The following is a 26,057-nucleotide window of genomic DNA, read 5'->3' on the forward strand; positions in this document are numbered from 1 at the left end:
AGAAGACCTGTATTATTACCTTATAGGCACACTGTATCTTTAATTTACAGAAAAAAAAAATCTTATTGTCTTTAACTTCTATTCTAATGCTAATGCTCGATATGTAACAGTAACTGTTATTTGCACTCAGTTCCACCGAGTCTCCATTTGCACAACATAACAACAGAAACAACATCAACATGACATATGACCCCCACCTTCAGACTTCAGTACATTCTATCCAGTACTGGTACAAGATAAGGCAGCGGAGACGAGACAGGGTACTGGGTCATTCCATCTGTCACGTACCCAGCACCAGACTGAACAACAACAAACGCACTCTTTAATTAACACAAAACATAGACGAGTTACAGCGTACTCTTCCTCTTCTCAAAATGAGAGCTTAGTTTTGATCGGAGATTTAAACTGTTTACATACAATTACCTCGAACATTTTTGATATACACATGAAATGAACATCACAAATTTCCTACCTTACTAGTCCACTATTAAACACAGTCATCAATAAACAGAATTAACAACAATTGTAATCTGGTCATGTTTCATGATTTTTATTTTGAGTTTCAGAATAAATAGCTAAAACAGTAGAAATTCTATTATTATTATCGATTTTTATTGTCGCCAGTCTTTTCTACTAACTGTTAAAAACTACAATGCAATCTACAGTCCAACAGGTAGCATGGCAGTCAGTACACCTGCAGCGTTGGTATCTTCCTTGAGACTCTATCAAGGACAAGGAAGCTTGTACCCTCCACTAAAGCACTCTATATTCCGAGCAGAACAATTGACCATATTGAATCCCAAACGGGTGACATCGAAAGATCTGACATGTGGATGCATTTTACTTTTAAACTATATTATTAATTTTATGCAATGGTTGGTTATGTATCTTCAATTATCTTGACACCATTAAAATTAATTATTGACCCTTTTTATTTGCTATAATCATGCTAACCTCCACCAGAATAAAAAAAAAACAGAATAAGTAAAACATTATCCCTGATAGAAGAAATCAAAGAATACATCTGAATTCAGCCAATAAGTATATCTAAGAATCGCATACTTTCTGCAAAAAAACTTGACAGTGTAACTATCATTATTCTATCCTGTATAAAAATATTAATAAGTAATTAATGTGTATTATATGTAAATACGCATACATAATATTGTTCTTACCCATAATCTCATATTTAAAGCTAAGGATCAGTGAAAATAACGAAAAACCCATTAAAAATGAAAATTTGCTTTTTAACTCTAAAAAATTAAATAATGTTTCAGTTTTCTAAATTTGTGCTGTGACAATTTAAAGCCCCTCAGGACGAATTTAAAAGGACTAGCACATGCATGGAGCTGCGGCTCTTTAAACTGACACTCAGTTGTCATTCTGATAGACTTTGTTCTTCATTCTAACCAATTTTACTTTTCATTCAATTTATATTTCGCTGTTATGTAGGAATAAAAACTTTGTGGTAGATCTGTACAGAAAGGAAGAATATCGATAGCATATATCATGTACCTGCTCTACTTTGATACTCATTTTCTCGATTTTTCAATTTCCAACATTTAGTAACATTCAAAATGCTCTCATGAATGCAGTTGTCAAATCTCAGTGAAATTTTGTACAGAAGTCCACAAAACCATGTGAAGTAAACTGAAACACGTGTTTTCTTCTGCCATTGAAAGTATTCAAATCACCATGTCTTGAGGATGTGATAAGTTTTAAAAAATTGAAAAATCATTAACAATAATTGAAAGTTAAGTTTTTTTCTCAAAAAAGTAATTGGAAAAATATGTAAAGCATATGTTATATTCTACATACATCTATCAGGAATAAATCAAACATAAATTTAAAGAAAAATTATGTGAACTTTGAAAATTGGGACACTTATAATTCAGCATTAAAAAAACAAAACAAAAATGAATTATAATTAAACTAATTGGAATATCAAAATGAAAATGTGTGTATAGCATGTCCACATCGTAAGAAATGTGTGGTAAAAGTTTAAGATTAATTGGTTTAAAAATGTAGAAGTTGGAAATTTCAGTTACATAGCCTTAAACTGTCATGTCGCCTTAACTGTGGATTCAACATGGCGGATTGTTCTGCTTATAATAAAGTGCTCTACCCTCCTCCACTGTAATAAGGATTGCAGATGAAGGTCAATGTTGGACCATCTCTTCCAATGTGCAAATGTGTTACAACTTATGACAAGGTTGAAAATGTTTGCGATAGAACCAATTTTGCCAATCATGAGAAATGTATTCATTATTTCACATAGTTTCAGACAATGATTCAGTGTCATGTTGTTGACGTGCTGGATAGAACACTTTCTATAGGAAGTCTGGTTTCACCTGTCAGGTTACGTTAATTACCAAAATTCTTCATTATCTTTTTTTCCATAATGAAGCATTCTTGGTACCAACGAGCACTCACTTTAGTCATTTCCTAATAAGCTTTGTGTGGATGTGTTATATAAAATATAATGGATTAAATATTCTTAAATAATTATTCAGTAAATATAATGAAACTGTGATAAGTCATGTCATTTCTTGTAGAATTTTGTTCGAAGTTATTACTTACAAGAAAACTTCAGAAAATTTTCTAAGTACCTGGGATGATGTTTCAAAATACTGTCACTACAACATGGACTTAAGTAATTTCATTATATTTATTTCGGTAACTCACAGTTTTAGAAATTAATTAACAATGGTGACTTAAGTTTTACTGTACTTGCTATTGTTTCATCTGAACTTTCACGCTACTCCCACCTACAGGAAAGTGGGTATCACATAATATGACAATTGCAGCACTGAAGAGAAATATTGCAATTGAGGACTATTTTTGCAAAACTTGCTAACTGAAAAAACTAAATTTTACAGGAGAGACAAAACACTATAGTACGCAAGTTCTGCTGTATGTCTCACTTATAGCAGAAAGCAAGTTTTGAAAAAACGATCACACTTTGACACACTACAATGAAGATAAATAACACAATTTTACTAAGACGCTTTGAACATCATGTAGAGGCCTGCCTTATGTTAACGAATCCATCAAAATCTCAATTTTGCAAATTTTGCAGTTGGCAAGTTTTGCAAAAACAGTCCTCAATTATGAAATTTTCCACCTCTTCTTTCTTGAATTCACAGTCCAAAATGGACCTCACAATTAGCAACCATTTGCTTACATTTGTTTTCTTGTAATTCAATCACTAAAATTAAAAGTACGCCACTCAACATTACATTATTATAACTGGAACTTGAAAAATTCAGGTGGCCAAAATTTTGTTTCTGGATCTGTACAATCCCCTGTTTTTTTTTTAATAGACAAGGGCTAAATACGATACAAAGTCTGCTTTACATGAAAAGATAAGTTGTTTATAGTGTAACAGTAACCACAGAAGATCTCTTCTACAATAATGAAAAATCAACTACCATCTTAATCAATTCACTAAATAGCCACCACCTTCCACAAGCAAAGCAGAAAAAAGCGAACATTAGAACTATATACAGAACACCTGTAAGTTAGATCTCTAAGGTAATTAATTCTAAAGAATTTCAGCAAATTCAATATTCCAAATGAAGGTGATATACATAGACAGGAACTAACAACATTGAAAAAAATGGACACATATAAGCCTACAGAAGAGATACTTACTGGCATTGGTTGGTACTGGAACTGCTGTGGTGTCATGTACATAGTGGGTGGGGCAGTGCATGGATAAATCACAGGGTAAGCTGTAGCTGCTGGAGAATGAGTAGGCGCAGCTGGTGGTGGCCCAAATGTAGCTGCAAGAAACATATCAACATGACTCACTAAAACCTGGTGACAACAGCTAGGATATCCATTATCTTAAAATTATTAAATATGACATATTTAAAACTAAAATTACTTAAATATATATATAGTATAAAAATAATTTATAAATACTTTACTTAAATTCTTAACACATTTATTAACCTCTTACAAATGCTAATATAAAGTAATCCTCAACTACAATAATATTTACAGGTGTACCACTCAATAGCAACTGCTAAGAGAAAGACACCTTGGTTTCCTTTCCAAAAATGTAAGAAACCCATATTCTGGTGTAATTTAAAAACACATGTTTTTCTATTACCCTGTGACCAGTGTTATTTCTTTCATATGTCTTTCCTTAAATCACAAGTTTCTCACACAGAGACGAGTGGAAACACTTAACTGTAAAACCTCTGCACATATCCGTCCTACTCTTCATAATTAATCATTATCTGAGTCGTTATTTTTCAACTCATTTAAAACTCAGCTGGGGCAACACATAATTAATATCTGGGCTTACAATTAATACATGACAATAGAAAAACTTATCAGATTACCAGGAAACAATTGGCATTCATACAGTCCTCTCTGTAGATTGAAAACTCAAAAAAGTTTCATATCCATTGTTCAAGAATTAAACAGAAAATCAATATCCCGAATTTAAAAGAAAACTTACAAATTAAACCAAACCCTTTAACTCTATTAAATATAGAATATAATCTAAATTTAACAGAAGAAATACTGAAATCAGAAGTAAACACTGAAATACTAAACCAATTGTCTTTAGAGACAATTAATATTAGGTACCCTCTACAAAACTGGCTTCATTTATACAATGACGGATCCTTGATCTCCAGAGAACAAGGTGCCGGTGTAGGTGTTACGTGCTGTCTCTTCTCACTTCATAGATCTCTTGGATATGGAACAACAAGTTTTGATGGTGAAATCATTGCAATAAGTGAATGTCTCAGGAATCTTCTATGCCACATCAATAAATTTAGGAATGCAGTTATATTGTCAGACTCCAAAGCAGCTATTCTATCAATCGTCTCTAAACACACACCTTCATCTCGAACAGCAGAAATAACTAAAATGCTCTCTCAATTAATATCACTCAATAAAAGAATTGTATTCCAATGGATACCATCCCATCGTGGAATCCTGGGAAACGAGAATGCGGATGCTTTAGCAAAGAAGGGCAGCACTGCTTCTTACATACCTGTTACTAAATCTACGTATTACTCTGTGAAGAGATTTATTAAATCTACATACTTAAACTTCAACAAACAAAATTTGATAACTCAATCCTAAGGGAAAAAATGGAACTCTCTGCATCAAAATCCACAGTTAATTCCTGATTTACCACGAAACCAAGAAATGGATTCGGAACACCTCAAAATCTGTGCTTCAGTGGCTGGTCATGATAATATCTTTGAAAAATATTGGAGTGCAAGAGGTCAAATGACTTTATTGTCAAACGCCTAGCATTAGAAAACAACAACAATAATAATTAATACATACATTATACATATTATATAATTTATTTAATATTTTCTATCACTGTAGGCTACCTAAAAAGACAAATTAGAAAATAACATGGAATACGGAACAAGTGGAGAATTCAGACAGTACAATAGTGTCGACTGTGCAAGCCATTAGTCACTGGACCATACCGAGCCATGTCAAACAAAAGAGAATCGAAATGTTGCTAGTAAAATGCATGACTATATTCTTTAAGAATTCACTGCATTAGTCAAGTGCAAGATCTGCAGAGTATAACGGGGAATTTGTAATGCAGAAAAAGAAAATGCAAGTTTTTGAAGATATAACATGTTACCACAGCAATATGAAGGACAAATATTTTGTGGTCCAGGAAATATCATTGAAATCCACTAATCTGAGAAACAAAAATATTGACAATTTGCTAGAAAATGTCACTGCAGGGTTAAATGAGGTACCGTCTCACATTACATATAAGAAAGAAAATGTACTTAAATCACTGAAGCCTTTTCCTCGGCCTTAAGTTACTTTAAAAACAAAGATATTTTGAAAATAGGCTAAATTCTACAATATAGTAAACACCCAACCACATGGAGAAGAAATGTGCCAAAACATTTAATGATGTAGGCACGGCCATGGCAGAAATAAGACTGCTGGAACTATAATGGCAAATTCGTGACTGATGATGCATTTAGACTGTTTTTCTATTGTTTACGATGAACAGAAAACACGGCATTTCAAATTTTATCCTCATCTCTAGGGAAAAGGATGGCAAAAAGAAAGCTTTTACTGAGAATGTTACAAATGACTCAGTCCATTTAACTTGCCCAGTCGCAGAGTTGAGCCAAAGAGTGAAATTAGGAAGAACTGACTTACTTTGGTACACTCCAGCAGGATCTGCTGCAGTGGTAATAGGTCCAGCTGTGGCATGCTGTGGTGGTGTTGCTGGGAAGTAAGCCACTCCATTATGGAATGTGTATGGCACTCCATTCTGATACATAATTGCTGTGTTGCTGTGAACGGTGGGAGGGGACGCAGCTTCGTATGTTCGGTTAAAAGGCTATAAACATAAAGACACATAGCCTATTTACATCCTATAAATATAATGCTGCTACAATTATTTGTACATTGCATCTCTTAATATCTTAAACACACAGAAATCGTGAAGCATATTGCATCAATAACGTGTTAATTTAGTACTGAGATGAACTTTAGCATCTGGTGTGTATAGCCGTCACAACTGGTGGAGTGCTTACCATATCTGCAATTAGATATGAGATTTGCATGTTCAAAACCAATGAAGGGCGATAATTTTAACAATAATAAAAATGTTGAGCATGGTTTTCCATTAAGAGTGGAGTAAAGTAGGGAATCCTGGAGCAGCTAGATTATCTTTCAGCCGGTGGAGAGCAGGAGCTAACCCAACAACTTTAAAATCATGTTACTGGATACATGTGGCTGCTTTGTGTGCCACAAAGAGTAGACAGGGAAAGAGGAATATTTCCATACAATTTATCTTTAAGCTCCTCAATGTATGAATAATAAAAATTATAAAAGGTACAGTACCTCAAGAGGTCAAAAACCACGATTCAATATGACTGATAAATGTGGACTGGACAAGAAAAACGGTATATGTGCCAAAATGATGTGTGGGAAAACACAAAAAAACTGTATACTTGCAATTACTATTTAATTTTTTCAACATGAGGTGTCTCAACATGCAATTATGTTCTCTGCAAACATATTGAGCTGTGAAACAACCCATTACTGACAATATTATGTAGTGTAACTGGCTCCCACATTATCAAAGTCTGACAACAATATAAGTGTCACGTATAATTTCCTTGAAAACGGTACAAACAGTCAAGTGATTTGTGAATATTAAAAGGTTGAACACTAACAATTTGATTTGTAAGCATGAGAAACTGTTCGTTTTTCTTACTGGCACAGGTCCTTATAAAAACCATGGTACTTAGTGTCCATGAAATCTAGCATTGCCAGAAGATCTGCCTTTAAAGAGTTCTTAGGAGTCAAAATAGCAAACTTCTCCAGATTTGTAATAGACTGCAGTGTTCGTCCTCTTCTTAGAACCTAACCTGTCTTCCACTGCTCAGAATCACTCAAGTTATTCCAATGTTGGATGATCAAAAGCAACTCGACTCCATGATACTTGTGTAATGTGCAATGTTAACGTATTTAGAGCCCTATCAGCTTCTGAAGCCACATCCAAGAAGTCTTCAGATTTCATTGAAATAACTTTGAATGGTTTTTTAAATTCTGGCCGACCTTACAATGTCCTGCATCTCACCAGGAACCACGGCTTTACAAACCCTCTCCCTTAGCAGTTGTGTATGGCTTCCCTTGCTGCCGTAGTTTTCTATTTTCTACACACTTCTCTCCCTTAGATACTTTTATAGTTAGTGTGCACATTGTTAGAATTCCACTGCCAATAGGCAAGTACAAAGAAATAAGCTGCCCATAGTAATTTGAATAAAAGTATGGAAAAATTCACTAGCCTTTAAGCATGTTGAGTGCACATGGTTATCTCATGTGTCACGTGACAGCATAAGCATTCACGTCAGACTGCAACTCTGCTACTCACTCCAAGCATGTGCCATTATTTCTGCTGTGGAGATCTGAGTGCAGTTTGAGGGCTCATTCCAATGTGAACTCATTAACTTGTGAGCTTACTGAATATTAAAATAGTATGGATCCAATAATGCTGTGAACACTAATTTCAAACCACATTCAGACTTTATTTAAACATGTATCATTGTAAAATATCATCCACGCCTTCTCTATGGAATTTTCTGCAATATTTTTTGTATTAAATTAATTTGATTTATGTTTCACATACAGAAATTTTTTCCTGAATTCTACCTCATTTTCAGAACACTACTACGAAATTGTGATACATAAATATATTCATTCAGTGTTCCTAACAGTTGTAACATCTGCTTAACACATGGTAAAATGTGGAATTCCAACAGAGAAAATGATCTGCACAAAAATATATTTTTCTCGTGGGATTACTCGACTGAGGCCAGTGGAGTCCTGCAGCCTGGAGCACCACTTGTACTGTTCCTGTGTTCGTATAGTCATCGCAATAGTTCACATTACACTGCAGTTCCACTCGCCTCGATCGAGTAATATTTGGTACAAACTTCTCTGTACTTTCCAGTTTTACAGATCATAATCCTTCCATTATCAATTCTCAACAATTGTTATAATAGACAACAATGGTTAAAAAAGACAGTAGAACGTTTTACTCCACTCACCTGCTTCTTTATTGCAGGAGCAATGTTCAGCTTCCTCTCTTTAAGAACAATACATTCGGACTGAAAATAAAACAATCCATAATATAGAATGAAACTATTACTTTATACATACAGCTGTACACTGTCACAAACCCAACAAGGCTTATTTCATTACGAAAATTATCAGTCCTCTTTTTTCACTATTTATATATTATGAAAATTTCAATGGTAAATTTAAGTTAAATAATTTACAAAACCTAACGCAAAAGTCATCAATACAATGAATTAGAAAGAGAAATAACATTTAAAACCATTTTTTTTTTTTTTTTACATTTTGCACAGAGAACTTTTGAAATACAAATTGAAAAGTCATGTGTGTTGTTAATTTCTGTACGGGTCAAAGTAATTAGTCTGTAATTAGTTTTAACATATCCATTCGTAACTTAACATTAAATCAAATATATAGTGTCTGGTTTCTAAAATAAGTTTTAGGGAAGGGAGGGGGGGGGGGACTCAAAACTATGAATTTCTGTTGTAGGAAAAATAATAACTTGACACACATCAATAAGAAGCACCACAGCAATTGGTGACTTCTATTCTTTCTGAATACAAGATAAGCTACGACATTTTATTTTTTTATCACGTGTTTGAATTATGCACTTTGCGATTTCCTCTAATAAATCACTCTCTCTCCTATTCCCATTCCCCTTTTTATTTGCTCCATTCTAACAATGTTTCAAAATCTCGTATAAATTTGTGTTCCACTGGTATACAGAGGTGCAATATAATGTAAAAATGTCATACAATTCAGTCTCTAATGCACAAAATGGTTATCTTCATTTGGTTTATGGAAAATATTCTGTAAAAACAGCTCAGCTAGGCCCATATAAATGGAAACTTCTCTGGAATTAAGGACACCTGGTAGAGTTTGTCAGCTGTTCCATATGCTTTACTTTACCTCAAAACTTATTTTTCTCCAGAACTAAAGCATACACAAATAAAATTTTCACCAATCATAAACAGATCCTGCTGAGTTGATTGATACCCACAGTAAGTAACTAGGATTAATTTCTTTGAGTTAACAATAATGAAACACTGCAGTGACAATTTTTATTTATTTATTTTGTCTGGTTCCATTTTCCCAGAAACTATTTGGCAGAACTCAATGAAAAATTTTTTTACACATTGTTTATTAGTAGTTTGACATAATAGGTAAAACTTCTTTGACAAAATCTTAATTATTATTTTTAGATTACTAATTAACATAATCACAATTTGATTAAGTTAATAATTTAAAAAACAGGAAGAATTTATATATATATATATATATATATATATATATATATATATATATATATAAAGCTTTCACCTACAATGTACAATTTTTCATTAAATTCTAACAAATAGTTTCTGAGAAAATGGTGCCGGGGGGGGATTAAAAATTGCCAATTCATTGTTTAATTATTACCAACTGAAAGAAAATTCTAGTTACTTATTGTGGATATCAATCAATTCAGCAAGACCTGTTTTATAACTGATGAAAATTTTGTTTGTCTATCTGCTACATTTCTAAAGAAAAATCGACTTCTTTTGAAGTATGGTAAAGCAAACCCTACCACATGTTCTTAAATATTCAATAATTTCATGATTTTGTATAAACAACAGTGTTTAGATGTCGCTCTAACCAGAACATTAGTTTTAGTCTTCCTTCTTTTGATTAATTTCACTCCTTATATGTGCTTTTTTTTTTTCAAGGGTGAAAATGTACTAAGATTGAAATGATAAAAATATCTGAACATTTGGGATATTTTAAACATGGTAAAGACAAAAACAAAGGACAACTTTTGTCACTTATAAAATACACATGAACAATAATGTAAAATAAGAAGTAACGAAATATATCAACAAGCTGCACAGAAAATAGACATAAATTAAATGCAAAGAATATTAACCATTAACTTAATCTGTAAAAAAATTCGTGATCTTGGACACTGAAAAGAACATCTACCAAAGCTTGTGGAAAGCTAAAATACACAATAAAATAACACAAAAAGACACCAAAGCAACATAAACTTATCTCATACTGTAAAATTTAGCAATACAATGTATTATTGCAAAATTATGCTGCAGTCATCTGAAATTCAATAATGTGCATACAATTATTCATGTGATCCCTCTTCAAATCAATGTGCAAAAATATAAAATAGGGAAAAGCTATCATCATTCAGGAACATTATCGTAATCATCATTATTTTATTATTATTATTATTATTATTATTATTATTATTATTATTATTATTAACATTTACTTGAATATTTTATTTCATAATAAAGTATTGTTAGACGTAATATTTTCAAATATCAAATCACAGAAACGGAATGTATTAACAGGCATCCTGTTAAGTAAGATATGACATAACAGTTGCAACAATTTCAAGAATATGAAATTTCGGTATGTAGAAATTTAAAAATAAATAAATATGGTCCATCGCATCTCATTCTAGTGCAGACACCATGAAAGCATGGCGCTCTACCTCCATGCCTCACATGCGCCTTCATGGTGTCTAAGGAGGTATCTTTACCTTTCACTAGAAATTTAAAAATAACTTACTTATATCTTCCTATGCATAGTTTTGAATTCAGTACTATGATGCAAAAAAGGAAGTTTGAATACAGATTTAAATAGTTAATTATCTGGTTCCTTCAAAAGAACTGTACTAAGAGTCTTTGATTTATATTTTTCCCCATTCATCCTTTGCACTTCAGCAACATTACATTACATGACAACTTTTTCTTACTAGTTTATTTATTTTTGAATTGTACATTTTAGGTAAGTTAATATTTTACAAATTTGACTCTAATATGCAAATTGAACATTCTACAATCGAGAAGTTAAATTTAAGAAAGGAACACAATTAAGAATATTTCAATAATTAAATATTTCAATATATACATATAGTAAACTTCTGGCACTAGTGTGGGTGCATCGTACTTTACAATACAGCACTTGAATTTGCTTTGGAAATATTCACAAAAATTTTAATATCAAATTAATACATGCTAACAAAGGAACTTTCCAAAACCATCAGGTTGAAAATTCTCTTAAAAACTAGTACGAGGATACGTACAGTAAAGGGATGGTTAAATACAGAAAATAGCTGCCAATACAAGATATAAAAACAGCTTCCAAAAAATACAGTGTAATATTTTAGTCATTCCACAACAGATCCAAGATCCACTAGATGTCTATTAGGAGTGGCACCTCCTTGTCACTGCAATTCTGTCTGCTGTCTGATACTGAGGCAGTGGGGGATTGGCTGAATGAAATTATAAAAAATAAAACATTGGAGAAAACTACAGAATACATTAATAACAGCTGAAATTACCCATTCAAAGAATATGCTGAAAATGTTTGCTACTTTTCTGACAGCATAGAGTAATTCATGTATTATTAACAGACATTTTAATTAAAACTTCTTTTGTCACTGAATTTGTGTAATTTGTTATGGCCCACTTCAAGCTGTCAACTATTTTATGGATATTCAGGTATACTGTTAAATCAGAAGCATTTCAAAAGAAATAATCAGGCAGAGTCAGATCAAGAGATTTCGGAGGCCAGCCACGGTCCTCTCTATCCAAAAATTTCTCTTAACAATTTCATTGACTCATGGTAAGTGTGGACCATAGCATTCTCCTATTGAAAAAATTTACTTGCAACTCTTTTTCACTTAACTCTCCAATAAAAGGCCTATATTCTCTCTGTACAATTCAGTTTTTCCTATACAATCCATGTGCAAACTTTCAAGAGGTTCGACCTGATGATGTGAAATGTTCCCTTGTATAAGAAACATCATTTATATGTATGTGTCTAATATAACATTTTATTTTTTAAATATATTTGGTGCAACACATGCAAAGAAATATTTACATAACCCTGTGATAAAGAATTATGCTGTGTCAGTTTTGGATAAAACATCTTTATTTATCAGGTCGAGATTTACGGTGACCGTGTGAAATCACACTATTTAGATTATTCATTGAAAACTGTTAAATTGATATTTAATACATTAATTTATTTTATTCCTGAAATTTCTCCAACAATACATAAACAACTTAAAACATTTCAACTTAATATTATACGAATATTACTGTACATCTACTCAACTGAAATAAATAATCATAGGTTATGATTATTGTAGTGAGACAAAAAACAAGTATAGAAAGTGTGTGAACATCTATAATAAGAACCAATTCATTTAATCTTGCTCTCTAAAAACTGAAATAATTTTTTACTTTCTAACTTCGAGTTAAAAGTACATTATGAGTTCCAAGAATATCTGAGAATGGAAACATTTTAGAATCCATCAGGTTAAAAAAAGGTACCTGGCCTTTACATATTCTTCTATTAACTCACAACACAAACTATAATGATTGGTTGAATGTAAATACTTCCTGATATAGTCGAATAAGGTCTTCCTGAATTCTGATAGTTTTACAGTGTAAAGAATTTCATTTCTGAAGTTTGAGCACCAATAAGGGCAATTCATTATTTAAAAAACAATCGAATAATAAGCAAAGATAACGGCTAGTAGGAGTTCAATGTTAACAAGTGAGAGAAAATGTTAAAATTTACCTGGAGTCAGATTATTCAGGTAAAATCTTCTTTTATATACCACAAAACTTAAAACTTCTCTACAGAACGCAGACATGCTCTAAAAATGCATCGTCTTTGGCCAATCTTTGGATACACTACAATCACTTGACCAGGAAGGATGACTGCATATTATATTGGATACAGAAAATTAAAAATAAATTGTTGAGGTATCACAAAGAACAAGATGTTACAATCATCCTTAGTCTTTCCCATTTTAAGCCTTTGTGGCCTGTTACAGTCTCTATCAATTGTTATTTGGTCAACTCGAACTTAACACTATTATTAGACAAAAAAAAAAAACACTGAAGATGCAAGTATATAGTAGAATTCCTGGTATCTGGTAACTGTAGGACAAAGCCAGTTCCGGATAACTGATTTTGCCAGATAAAATGTTTATAGGTTATGTAAAGACATACTGTACTGCACAAACATTTTTTTCCATGTTTAAATTTAGTAATTTTCATATAAACCTATGTAGATATTTAAAAATAAGTTTTGAAATACGTACAATGTTTATTTTTAGTACTGAATACGGTAATGTACATTCATCAGTTCATAATTTATTGTAATGCATAACAGCGTAAAAAATACTAAATGTTTTCGTAACCTTATGACAATTTTAAATGTGGCCATGTGACGTGAAGAGCAGTGTAGCCAATGTCGCAACTGTGAAAATGAAGTAGCGCTCGATGATTTGAACCTCTTAACATATCTCTAATGTCTTCTTGTTTATATATACTATCTATCACTCGAATGAAACTTTTATGTCCTGTAGGAACAGAGAATTTCATACTTTCCTATTTAGAATCGTCTAACACCCTTTTGAACAGGCGAGTTCAAGTGGTAAATTTAAAGATATCGTCTCTGCGAATTGTGTGCAAGGCCCAAGTGACAGCTTTACCAATCTCCAGGGACATAACGGGTTTTCCGTCTATGTTTTCACGTGTGAATAATGTAAAGAGTAAACAATACACAGCATGTGCAATCCATGAAAACCACTCACATCTTCGACTCTTCCCTTTCGCATGAATGACTTTTCTTTGGCCTAGCCAAAAGTGTCGTCGTCTTCATATTGCCGGTTATTTGGGTGCCAGATACAGGGGATTTTATTGTAATTAAATTTCCCTATGACAAAATTTCCCTAAGACACTAGAGAATGTAATAGTGGAGCCTCCACTTTATAGCCTCTATACAAAGATCCATTTCTACAGCATTTTCTCTGTAAATGATGAAACAGTTATACTGTTGTGATTCGGTCCCTACTGTCTCATTAATAAAAATGGAATATACCACGTGAAGGTGAGGTTAGGAATTGGACAGAAGAGGGTTTTGCAGGCATTACTTTCGCTTACATTAAATTATATAACAATCATTAAGACCACAATGTGACTGATGCTTTTATAAAACTTGTGACTGATGTTTTTATAAAACATTTTTCGATTTCCAATGCTTTTTCGGTGGTATAGGGGTTACATGCTTATTTCTGAACCTAAGTATCATAGATGCAAGCATGGCTGATGGTGACGGCTTCTTCAGATACAAAAATTCAGAGAATAGCTTCCTCGAGGAAGAAAGACAATATTCAAGTAATTAAGGCCATAAACAGAACTCTCCAACCAGTCTTTTGGACAGTTTCATCAACTATCATCAAATTTTGCTTGATGAACATGAAATTCACAGAACAATTTTCTAATGTCTAATTAAAATGAGAACATTTCATCAACAATGAACAACAAATAACCGACTAGGTTCAATTTAACAATTCCTTTATTCATGTACATAGTAACGCAGTGTATATTTTGCGAAAGCAAATATGACATTAGACATATCCAAATGGTCAGTCATACTATGAATCGTTATGTATCAAAACAAGTATTTTAAAAATAAGTGCTTGATTTTTCAATATGACTACAACCAGGGCAATGGATATTATCATTAAAAATGCAAAAAAGAAATGCTATCATTTAATTGGAAAAAATAGATACACAATTTAAAATAAAATAACTGGTGGGAAAAGTATCAAATACAAATGCCTGGCAAAAAGTAATGTGGGAAGCATAATTTAAAAATAACCTGTTGTTTACAAAAAGTCAATAATAATAATTGCTGTGCACTAATAAGTTTTTCAGGTAAAATATTATACTTTGTTGGATTCGGCTCGGAATGTTTAACATGCCTAGTTTTGACAAATGATTCCCTGATATAAGTTCGTCACTATCCAGAAAATAATGGCCACTACTCCTTATCACCGGAGCATATTCAGGTCATGTATTTTATAAACATGCCAGATACAACACTTCAACATCAAAATTAAAGCCAATTTACTAAAAGTACATATGAATTCATTTAACAAGCACTCACTTTCATCCAGTATATCTAAGATGGCCAACTGCATAATACCTCAATGTTTCAATGACAGTCAATTCACAAGAGTGAAATTCCATCTTCATGTTTGACCACTGATTTGATTGTCAGAAATTATGAAAGTATTGAGTTCGCCTAGAAGCCCACAAGTTCAATAAAGCTATATTATTACTGTAATTGATTCCACAGCAAAACAATAAAAGCAGTAACATCCAACAATACCCAAAGAATATATAACAGCAGCAAAGAGCAAGGAAATCATAAAAGTCTTAATGTTGAATAAAACTGCTCTAGAATGGATACCAACTCATATGGGATTACTGGGTAATGAAATGGACGATCTTATAGCAGAAGAGAGAACATAAATCAGTAAAAGGAAAAAAAAATAATAACATCAATATACATGATAAATACAGAAATAAAATCACTACTAGGCAAATAGTTCATAGAAGAAATACAAAATAGAAACTCTAACAATGGATCAATATACAGCAAATAGATGACAAGAACTTCCACTCCCTACATCAAAAAGAAGCAACAGAATGTACACAGGCAGCAACTGATTAGCATACCATCTGTACCATTTTAGCATAATGAATTTCAGTAATGAGATATGCAGAGACCCACACTCTGCCATGAAAGCAAAACAATTATTAGTATGTGAAAACTTAAGCAAAGAAAAACGAAGATTGAAAACAAGTTTAATTTGGGAAGCAAAAAAGAGAATGATGAAGTAGGGGGACCATACATCCCGAGTAATCAGGATTGTGACTTCTTTTTTTCAATAAATAGGCTTTTGTCCCGATTTTTGGCATAAATTTGCAAGTTATAAACTATTTACAAGTGTTCAGATAAATTTTACCTGTAATACTTGCAAACTGTCGACATGGAAGATATTTTTCTATGCTATAGATTGTATTTATTAATGATGACAATTTTTAGGTTGGTAGAACACGTTTTGTTTATCGATAGAACGATAATATTCGAGATATTTTTATCATTTTTTGTTCAGTTGCCAAATTCAGCTAGGGTTTTAATCAATTTAATGCAAGTTTGTAGTGAACATTACAACTGTGTTTTACTCCTTATAACAATGCCAAAGAGGCAATATAAATTTACAGAATAGCTTCTTGAAAAGAAATTTCGTTTTAGAGCTACAGCAAATAGCTTTCAGCTGAATATAACTGCAATGATTTTTATTCATATTTGCTTGCAAAACCTGAGTTGCTGAATGCAATAGCAACTTCTGCTAAGTATGATTGGAGTAAAGAAAGCCTAATTTCTGACTTGAGCTAAACAGTAATAAATTTTGAAAGTGCATTTAATTTCTCCTTATTGCTATAATACTACTTTTTTAACGAGTACAATTTCAAATTGAGGGGTGTTTACACAAAACTCGTTACCTACATTTTTTTCGATTTTGAGGTTTTAGCGTATCCTTATGTTTTTGGGTCAGGAGAATCCAATGGTGTTATCAGAATTAAGCTAAAGTTGGTAAGTATATCAATAAATTGATCTTGAAATAAAAGAGATTTTTCAAAACTCGGTATCTACAATTGTGTATTTTAGAAAAGAGTTGTCTTGAAAAAAAGAAGAGTTTGTAGATAACGAGTTTTGTGAAAACACCCCTCAATTATTAATATTCGTTCCTTCTTTTATTAATGTTATTTATGTTTCATTTTGGTATGTGTATCCATCTTATGATTAAATTTAAATCAAATAAATACTGTACTTTAGAAAAACATGATCTCCCACTTTTTTCCTAAAGAAAGTGATTGTAGACCCACTTTCACTCAAAGGAATTATGGTCACCCAATGCGGAAGTCAAGTTCCTGTCATTGTAAACAAATAAACAGAGAGAATGTGAAAGTTCATGAAATGAAAATAATTAATTTTAATGTTAAGCATTTTACATACACCAAGTTGTCACAATAGTTCGTCTACTGTGCTCCAAATATCTAAGAGTAAAATTTATTTGAAAAGTTATCATCCTTTCCCACCATCCAATAATGAATTCTGCCTTACAAGTTCCCCAGAAAAGAATCCAACTCTCCTGCCAGTCTGGCACAGTTCTATAATGGTGTTAGTTGACCATATCAGGAAGCATAAATAACCAACCAATCGCCATTTTTAATAATTCTCAATTGCGGAGTCTATTGTACGGACAAGAATCTAACCTGATAGCAACTCTATACCAGTTTGGGTGCTTGTGAAATGGTGAGCAAGTTGCGAAAACTAGGCTCAGTGCAAGAAGGAAACATGTGCTTGATGTGATCGTGAATCTTACCTCATGCCTACACCAATTTCACAACAGTAGAGAAACTGGCAATCTATTGCACACTGCAAGAGAGTTACGCCTAATTACATTCCTGTGCAAGTTTCACCAACAGTTTCCAATCACATTTAAATGACTTGGCAAAAACACTTTTCAATGTGAAATACAAGGATTTCTCTGATATTTAAAGTACAGTCAGTTCTTGATTGGTTCACACAATTTTGACAATTCTGATTTAATGGTGCTCTAGTAATGCCAAAATTCTGTTAAACTTTACCGATATAGCAATTCTAGATTTTCAATAGACAGAACTCTAATGTTATGATACTAATGTGTTTCGTGATATTTCATTCACAATACTTCTAATTATATTTGATGTGAGGTAATACCTATCTTTTGAGTATTATGATCAAATCTGTGTGTCCATCCTAATTTCATTAAATGAGCTAAAATTTACTTAATAAAAATTGGGGATCTGAGTTTCTTTAGTATTTCAGCTTCAATTATGAATAAAAAACTAACATATTTATGGGTTAAAACAAGCAAAGAAAGAATTTTAAAAATATCTTTAGTATTTTCGCTTCAATTATGAATAAAAAAACTAACATACTTTATGGGTTAAAAGAAGCAAAAAAGAATTTAATTTACATTTTAAAACTATCCTTATTTTTCGTAAGAGACTGATAAGAATGCAAATAATTTAATAAAGCAAGTTACTACAGTATGTACATTATAACTAGTGTTACATGACAGCAACATGCCATTAGAAATAGCTTTAATTTGAATATAATGCTGCCATTATGTAAATTTAATAACCATCAAACTTATTCTAACTATCAACATCATGAAGGTAACAACTGCACTTCAATCACAAGCAGAACTTGGGGTACATTTTTTGTGCCCTACCCCCACTTTGTACATTCCAGAGAACTATCACAGTTATCCCAAATAAATAAATAAATAAATAAATAAATAAATAAATAAATAAATAAATAAATAAATAAATAAATAAATAAATAAATAAATAAATAAAGGCTCTTTCAAAGCTAATACAATCCCTTCATAAGACTTCTATAACAATCAATCCACTTCTGTTACCTATTTATGCTCCTGATCAAAAACTGGCTGTAATTTATTTACTTCACTGTACATGAAGCAATAAAAGCATGCATTATATTACATTAACATATAGCTTACATCTCGCATCAGGCGTTTGGCTTCTTCTTCTGTTTCGAAAGTAACAAATCCGTAGCCCTTCGATACTCCAGCTCTGTCACTGATCACTTTCGTTGCTTTAACAGTTCCATAAGCTGTAAATGATTACAAATACAATAAATGAATTTAAAGCACCAAACATAATTTTCAGATTAAAATATTTCTAGAATCAATAAATTTCTGAATTTCCCAATTCTCTCTTGATCCTTATTTTTCCTGTTTCAATACAGCTACTGTGTTTATTTTATCGTACATAAAATTTCAAGACTTTAACATGGAGTTCCTTAAATAGCTTCCAATGTACTGTTCTTCAAGGCTGGCATGAGAAATTTCGTGGAGTTCCTTAAAGAGCTTCCAATGCACAGTCTTTCAAAGCTGGCCTAATCACATTTGGGTCATATTTACCCTACTTAACTAAGCCTATATACTGGAGAGAAAAAAAACCTGAAATCTCATTAGCATGAATGTTTCCAATGCACACTGTATGTGAGACGAGGAGACAAAATGGACTTAGTTTAATTGAAATGGAGAGGTTTTTGGTGTCAAATTACAGAAATATTGAAATTACGAAACAGATTCACAATCCCACAGAAATGTACTTGAATCATTGTTGCATGGTCCTGAGAGAAGGTCGCAATGTATTAAATTTCAAAAACTGGCAGAATAAAAATATTAAGGAGATCGCAATTCTTGGGCCTCTTGCGCTAATTATATACTTGAATTGACGACGCGATTTCTCGATGTAATTTATTTAGAACTCATTGATTTGACTTGGGGAATACGTACAAACTACTAAAATTGTGAAGAAAGTAATAATAATAACCTTGTCAGAGTCCACAGTCTCCCGTCACTTAGCTATCCTCTCATCTAACCCACTCTAACCTTGTCACATACCTTGGCCTCATGCCACTTATCTATCCCCTCATTTAACCCATCTAACCTTGTTACATTTCTCGGCATCACGTCACATAGCTATCCCCCCGTCTAAACCTAACCTTTAACACGCAATATTTACGGAACTATACGAGGGGCGAAGGGTGATTCCCATGATCAGACACTGCCACTAATATTTGATATTGTCAGACCATCGGATCTATGCCCCTTCAGCGCTGTCGTCGTTCTTGGAAAAGTTAACGCCTCTACTCACCCCATTCCACCAGTTTCTCTCCCACTACGTCAAACAGCAGGCCATGAACCTTGCCGAATAGGGATGTTGCCAAACTTCCGTCAAACAGTGTCATGTCTCTTGAATATTGCTTATAATACTGTAAGGTTAATTATTACTTATCCATAATTTAATTTAAGTAGGTCTAATGACGCTGATTGACTTATGCAAAATGCTATTACTTGCTTAATAATATTTCTTTCACCACTCCGTGCTACAGTATTCATGTTGAGTTGACAACACTGGACTGCAAGTGCAAATAAACTGTCCCGCAAGAAGGCTCAAAATTGTGAGTAGTGGGGGAGAGAAAGAGAGAGGGATAGAAAAGAGAGAAATAGGAATACAGGGAGAGAAATGAATTGCCGAGGCTGAAAAGGAATTAAGGTTCAGTTCGCATATCTTACGGGAGCACAGATCCGATGGTCGGACTATAAATGTGATAAACCCACAAACACACCAACTTCAGTCACCCCCGTCAAGTAAACCGCACACTGAAGTCTACCTAAGAGAACAAAAATAAAAGAGTAAGCAATCCAAGCAAATATGCTTGAAATCAGTGCGACGGACATTACACAGTGTTGTCACGACCTACTCACGAAAATCAGGAGAAAATCATCGAAAAAAAACAGGAGATTACAGTAGATTAATTAAATATGAATTTCCTCTTTGTATCATATGACTCAAACATCTTTAAAAAATGCAAACAATACTCTTCAACATGCTTTTTTCCTTATTAGAATCTGACTACTACTTTTTGAGTTATTATTAAGTATAAAAACGCGAAAATATTCTACTTCATTGAAAGCCTACGTAAGTAACGCCTTCTCCCGTTATTGGCTGACAATTAGGAAGGAAGAAATGAATAGTATATTGTGTCACTCTTTAAGATTGACACATGCGCAGACCAACAGTGTTTTCTAAATCGTTCCCCTATAGTTATGTTTATTACACGATTTAGTAGGTTAGTGTGTTGAAGAAAAATCAAGGTTTTTCAGTCCTGTGGCATCCGAACCAAATCATGGATGGAAAAGTGAGGATCTATGTGAAAGTGAATAACAATTTGATAAATAGATGTGAACAATGTGTATTGCAGCAAAGGGGGAACATTTTCAGCAACAAATGTGTAAGTACAAATCGTACAACTGTTATTGTAAGTGTTGTATCAGTGCAGGAATATGGGTGCACGCCTCACAGTAACCAACCCGTAGCTTTGAGGGGACTGGCACCACCTATCTCCTATTGCGATAAATGCTCCTCACCATTTCATCCCGAAAAAGAAAAACTATTCATATAAATCATTAGAGGCTATTTTGCGTAAATTAACGTGTTATTTTTTTAATTAAAAATTATTACATGTCATGTGAATTATTCCAGGTGATATCAAACATAATCAAATACTATCCTGTAGTTTAGGAGAAAATGCTGCACAAAGACAAACAGCACATTAAAAACCACTTTTGCTGTATCAGCAATGTTGAAAACTTGTATTTCACTACCAATTCTCTTCATACTTCATATATTGATAAAGTAAAATTAATCTATACACTAACAATGAACAGTACCTGAAAATAGCTGAGCCAATTCCGTTTCAGTTGTGCTGCCTGAGATTCCACCCACGAATACCCTATTGGGGACCAGTGTCCCATATTTCGGAGCATTGTTGTTGTTATTGTTGGTAATGCTGTTGTGCTGTGGCTGTTGCTGTATGTGGGAATTGGTGGTAACAAGATTCACAGACGAAGCTGGGGATGAAGAGGTAGTCGATCCCTCTGTAGTGCACGTGCTTGCTGACGACTGCAACCAAAAATTATATCACACCATGTTGAGAGTTAACCTTTGAAGCTGTATGTGTGAAGGAGTGTTTATACTACATAAATGTCGCAAGTAATTATTTCCTAGTAATAGTGACTGCAACGAGAATGTTCGGTACATTTTTAGTACTAACTGATATGTCGTTACAACTCCTGTCTTACACACTCTTACATATTTAGTAAATACTGAATTAGTCAAGTCAGAAATCCACTGACAGAGTTACTCTATGACTAGACCTTGGATTTTTAAGTCCTTAGACACCTAAAATAGGCTTCGAAATTATTAAAATAGGCACTAAAATACAGCTCCAGGCACCTAAAATACAATTTCAAGCAGTTGAAAATACGATTTTATGCACTTAAAATGTGTGTCTATCCACTCAAACAATAACTGTAACAATGCAATCGGTATACAGTTACAAAGCAATAAACAATTACGGTTAAAAACTTTATTTTTGTTTATGTCTTAAATTATGAATAATTATTAACGAATTTTTCGACCAGATTGCTCTATAGCTGCTGATGATATTCATTCATTCATTCACTCATAGGGCTCTGCCCAAGGACAGGTCTTTCACTGCATTCTCCAGTCTTTCTTATTTTTTGCCTTCCTCTTTGTCTCCACATATGATCCATATATCTTAATGTCGTCTATCATCTGATATCTTCTTCTGCCCCGAACTCTTCTTCCATTCACCATTCCTTCCAGTGCATCCTTCAGTAGGCAGTTTCTTCTCATCCAGTAACCCAGCGAATTCCTTTTCCTCTTCCTGATCAGTTTCAGCATCATTCTTTCTTCATCCACTCTTTCCAACACAACTTCGTTTCTTACTCTGTCTGTCCATTTTACACGCTTCATCTTTCTCCATATTCACATTTCAATTAAGTATTAATATTACAATTAAATTAGTTGCCGGTAATTTACCAGTGAATTTACAATTAATACATTATTCATAATTGTGAGCTTTCTTTCCAAAACTATCTCCAAAATTTTAAGTTTTCAACTAAGAGTGGATTCATAATATTCGAGGTTAGGTATTTACTGGTGACATTATTTTATGCAAAATAATACTAAGTCCCTGTGAATTCTCAATGATAAGAATGCAATTTTTTCCATAAATAGTTAAATCCAGAGCAAAAATGAGCTATTTTATATCTATGAAACACTAGGTATATCCACAGGACCGTAACAGAAATTCTCGAAGAGGAACAAAATTACACGAAAAATAATGTAAGTATATTTTTCTATTTGATTTTTGCTTGTAGCGATGGCAGCAGAAATTCGCGTTTCCTCTAAAAACAAGTTTTTGGAGATAGTGAGTTTTGGAAAGAAAGCTCAAAATTGGCACTATAATGCATAAGGGATAAGGGTTTTCTAACAATTTTCTGCTGTGAAACTGCCTTTTCTTAAACAGTCCCTGAAGAAAAAAAGATCTATTCAATGATACCGATGATACCGATGTAATAAGTGCGTATTTAAATCTAGCAACATTATTGTCAAGCTGATTTTTTTAGGGAGAAGTTATATCCTCCCCATTCATCACATTCCCACTACCTGCTCAAGTGGTCAACAAAACCAGTCACTTTCTAGTAATATCCTCATTCCCACAAAGTCTTTGAAGTAAACCCACCTCATGATGAATAATTTGGAGGGGAAAATTGTCCCAGGGCCGGATATCGAACCCGGGACCTCTGGTTAAACGTACCAACGCTATACCAACTGAGCTACCAGGGAACTCTACCAGACAACGATCCAATTTTTCCCTCAATATCCACAGACCAACACTGAGTGCACACTAACTCTGTGTGACTTAAATTCTGGTTTTCTGTTAATGAACAGTGACGTGTATTATGCAAATCAAGCTTTCAGGTATAACTCCCTGTAAAGTTGATTTGAATAATTTGGAGGGAAAAATTGTTCCGGGGCCGTTGTATCGTACCAGGGACTTTTGGTTAAATGTACCAACGCTCTACCAACTGAGCTACCAGGCAACTCTACCAGACACCGATCCAATTTTTCCCTCAATATCCACAGACCTAAAAGTGGGCTAACAACCGTCAAGCAACCAACACTGAGTGCACACTAACTCTGTGTGACTTAAATTCTGGTTTTCTGTTAACGAACAGTGACGTGTATTATGCAAATCAATCTTTCTGGTATAAGTCCCTGTAAAGTCGATTTGAATAATTTGGAGGGAAAAATTGTTCCGGGGCCGGGTATCGAACCCGGGACCTTTGGTTAAACGTACCAACGCTCTACCAACTGAGCTACCCGGGAACTCTACCAGACACCTCATGATATTCAAAACCTTATCTTTCATTGCTAAGCGAAAAAAATTAAAAGCATAACAAAATAGAAATAGGCATTTTTTGGCTCTAAAACCGTACAGTACATCACGAAGGGCAAAATCGGCATTTTAGGCACCATAAAATCCCTTCGAAACGTTCATATTTTATATTTAAAAATCTGAAAAATTTAACTAGTTTTAGCTTGTCCCTACAGAAAAAATAGGCATTTAGCCTAAAATTCGAAGTGTAGTTATGACTACAAAGCTTTTGAAGTTTATAAAATACCATTGGTTATAATAGGCATCTTCTTAGCGGGCATTGTTCCTCATTGTATTACAACTAAAGTCAGTTATTTGTGTATTTTCTAACGTATATAAAATAAAATAAATCTAAATATTGTAACTAAGCATTGCTTCAAATATAAATGCTTTATATTGCTTATAAATAACATATATCAGTTTATTAATTTTATATTTCCAATAACCGAATAAATGGAATAGATTTACTGCATTTCTATTATTTTATATACGTTAGAAAAATACGTAAATAACATATTTCAGTTATATTACAAAGAGGGGGAATGTCCGCTAAGAAGACGCCTATATACTCAATGGCCTAAACCCCGAACCTCTACAATTATCAAATCCCAAGAAAATGTAGTACAGCATATAGATATTATTAAAACACCGGTATTTATTTTTATCTATTAAATTCAACAGAATATGATTATTTTTCTGTGCTTTCTTATCTAGTTTATTATTTGCTAATGATAAGATTTAAAAGCGCGAACCTATTACATTGTGTAAACTAAGAGATTCAAACACACAGCTCAGAATTGCCTAAATGACAATTCAATTGATAAATTAATGTCAACGGCAAAAGTCAAGTGATGAATCATGACTAAACCTGATATTTTAGGGCATTAAAACGTATCTATGTTTAGAAGCCTAAAATAAGCTTGTAAAATAATAAAATAGACACTTAAAAGAGTATTATTAGGCCCTCAAAATGTTATTTCTTCGAATGAAAGTTAAGCAATAAAAAATTACAACAATTTTGTTCATAATTTGCTTCGAAATACATAATGTTTTCCAAATTATACATTGTCAAGCTGTTTGTTAAAATGCTGACAGAAAATGATTTTTCGTCAAAAGTCATCCCTGGGAATTCTGGAGCCTCTGCCGTATAAACGTAGGTTAACATGTACAAACTTATTGAACATACCGTAAAGACAAAAATGTCGTTCCACAATTTGTCGCCTGTGTACACATAGCCTTACAAATTCAGAGTAACCTTTTCAGTTACTTGCCTTGCAAAGTTCCTTACATCCATTTGCCCGTGATAATTCCCGGTTGCTCTACCTCCTCCTTTCTACACTAAATCGCGACCTTCACAATAGCCTCCAAACCCGACCCGGCCACACAATAATTAGTAAATTTAGTCTGTTGGGGACATTTACCGTAAGTTCTTAGAATCCCCATAATATCGTTGTGTTTCTGAAACGTTAAATCTGTGTCCACCAAGGTCAAATTCAGATACAAAATCTGGTTAACACTCTTCTCTGTAAGTTTTCTTGTGTCCTGTAGACATTGCACCTCCAATTCACAATATTTTCTCCCCTATTTTAATCTTTATTCTGGAAACACACATTTTTTTCACTTAAAATCAGGTCTGTCTTCTAACACAAGCAAAATCTTCTTGCAGCATGACACTACTTTTTTAACGTGGAACA

General features: G+C 33.2%; 1 protein-coding gene across 3 annotated transcripts in view; it reads right to left on the reverse strand.

Annotated features, from left to right (window-relative positions):
- The window catches only part of LOC138695294 (uncharacterized), a 68,499-nt gene that overhangs the window by 17,787 nt on the left and 24,655 nt on the right, over positions 1-26,057 (reverse strand). For all 3 annotated transcript variants that reach the window (XM_069819730.1, XM_069819727.1, XM_069819736.1), the window contains 5 exons: positions 21,788-22,019; positions 19,043-19,155; positions 8,574-8,633; positions 6,172-6,355; positions 3,655-3,785 (listed from right to left, as the gene is read on the reverse strand). In XM_069819730.1, the coding sequence (XP_069675831.1) occupies positions 3,655-3,785; positions 6,172-6,355; positions 8,574-8,633; positions 19,043-19,155; positions 21,788-22,019 (720 nt within the window). The remainder of the gene's footprint in view (positions 1-3,654; positions 3,786-6,171; positions 6,356-8,573; positions 8,634-19,042; positions 19,156-21,787; positions 22,020-26,057) is intronic.

This window comes from Periplaneta americana, chromosome 1 (assembly GCF_040183065.1).
Source record: "Periplaneta americana isolate PAMFEO1 chromosome 1, P.americana_PAMFEO1_priV1, whole genome shotgun sequence".
Taxonomy (NCBI): Eukaryota; Metazoa; Arthropoda; class Insecta; order Blattodea; family Blattidae; genus Periplaneta; species Periplaneta americana.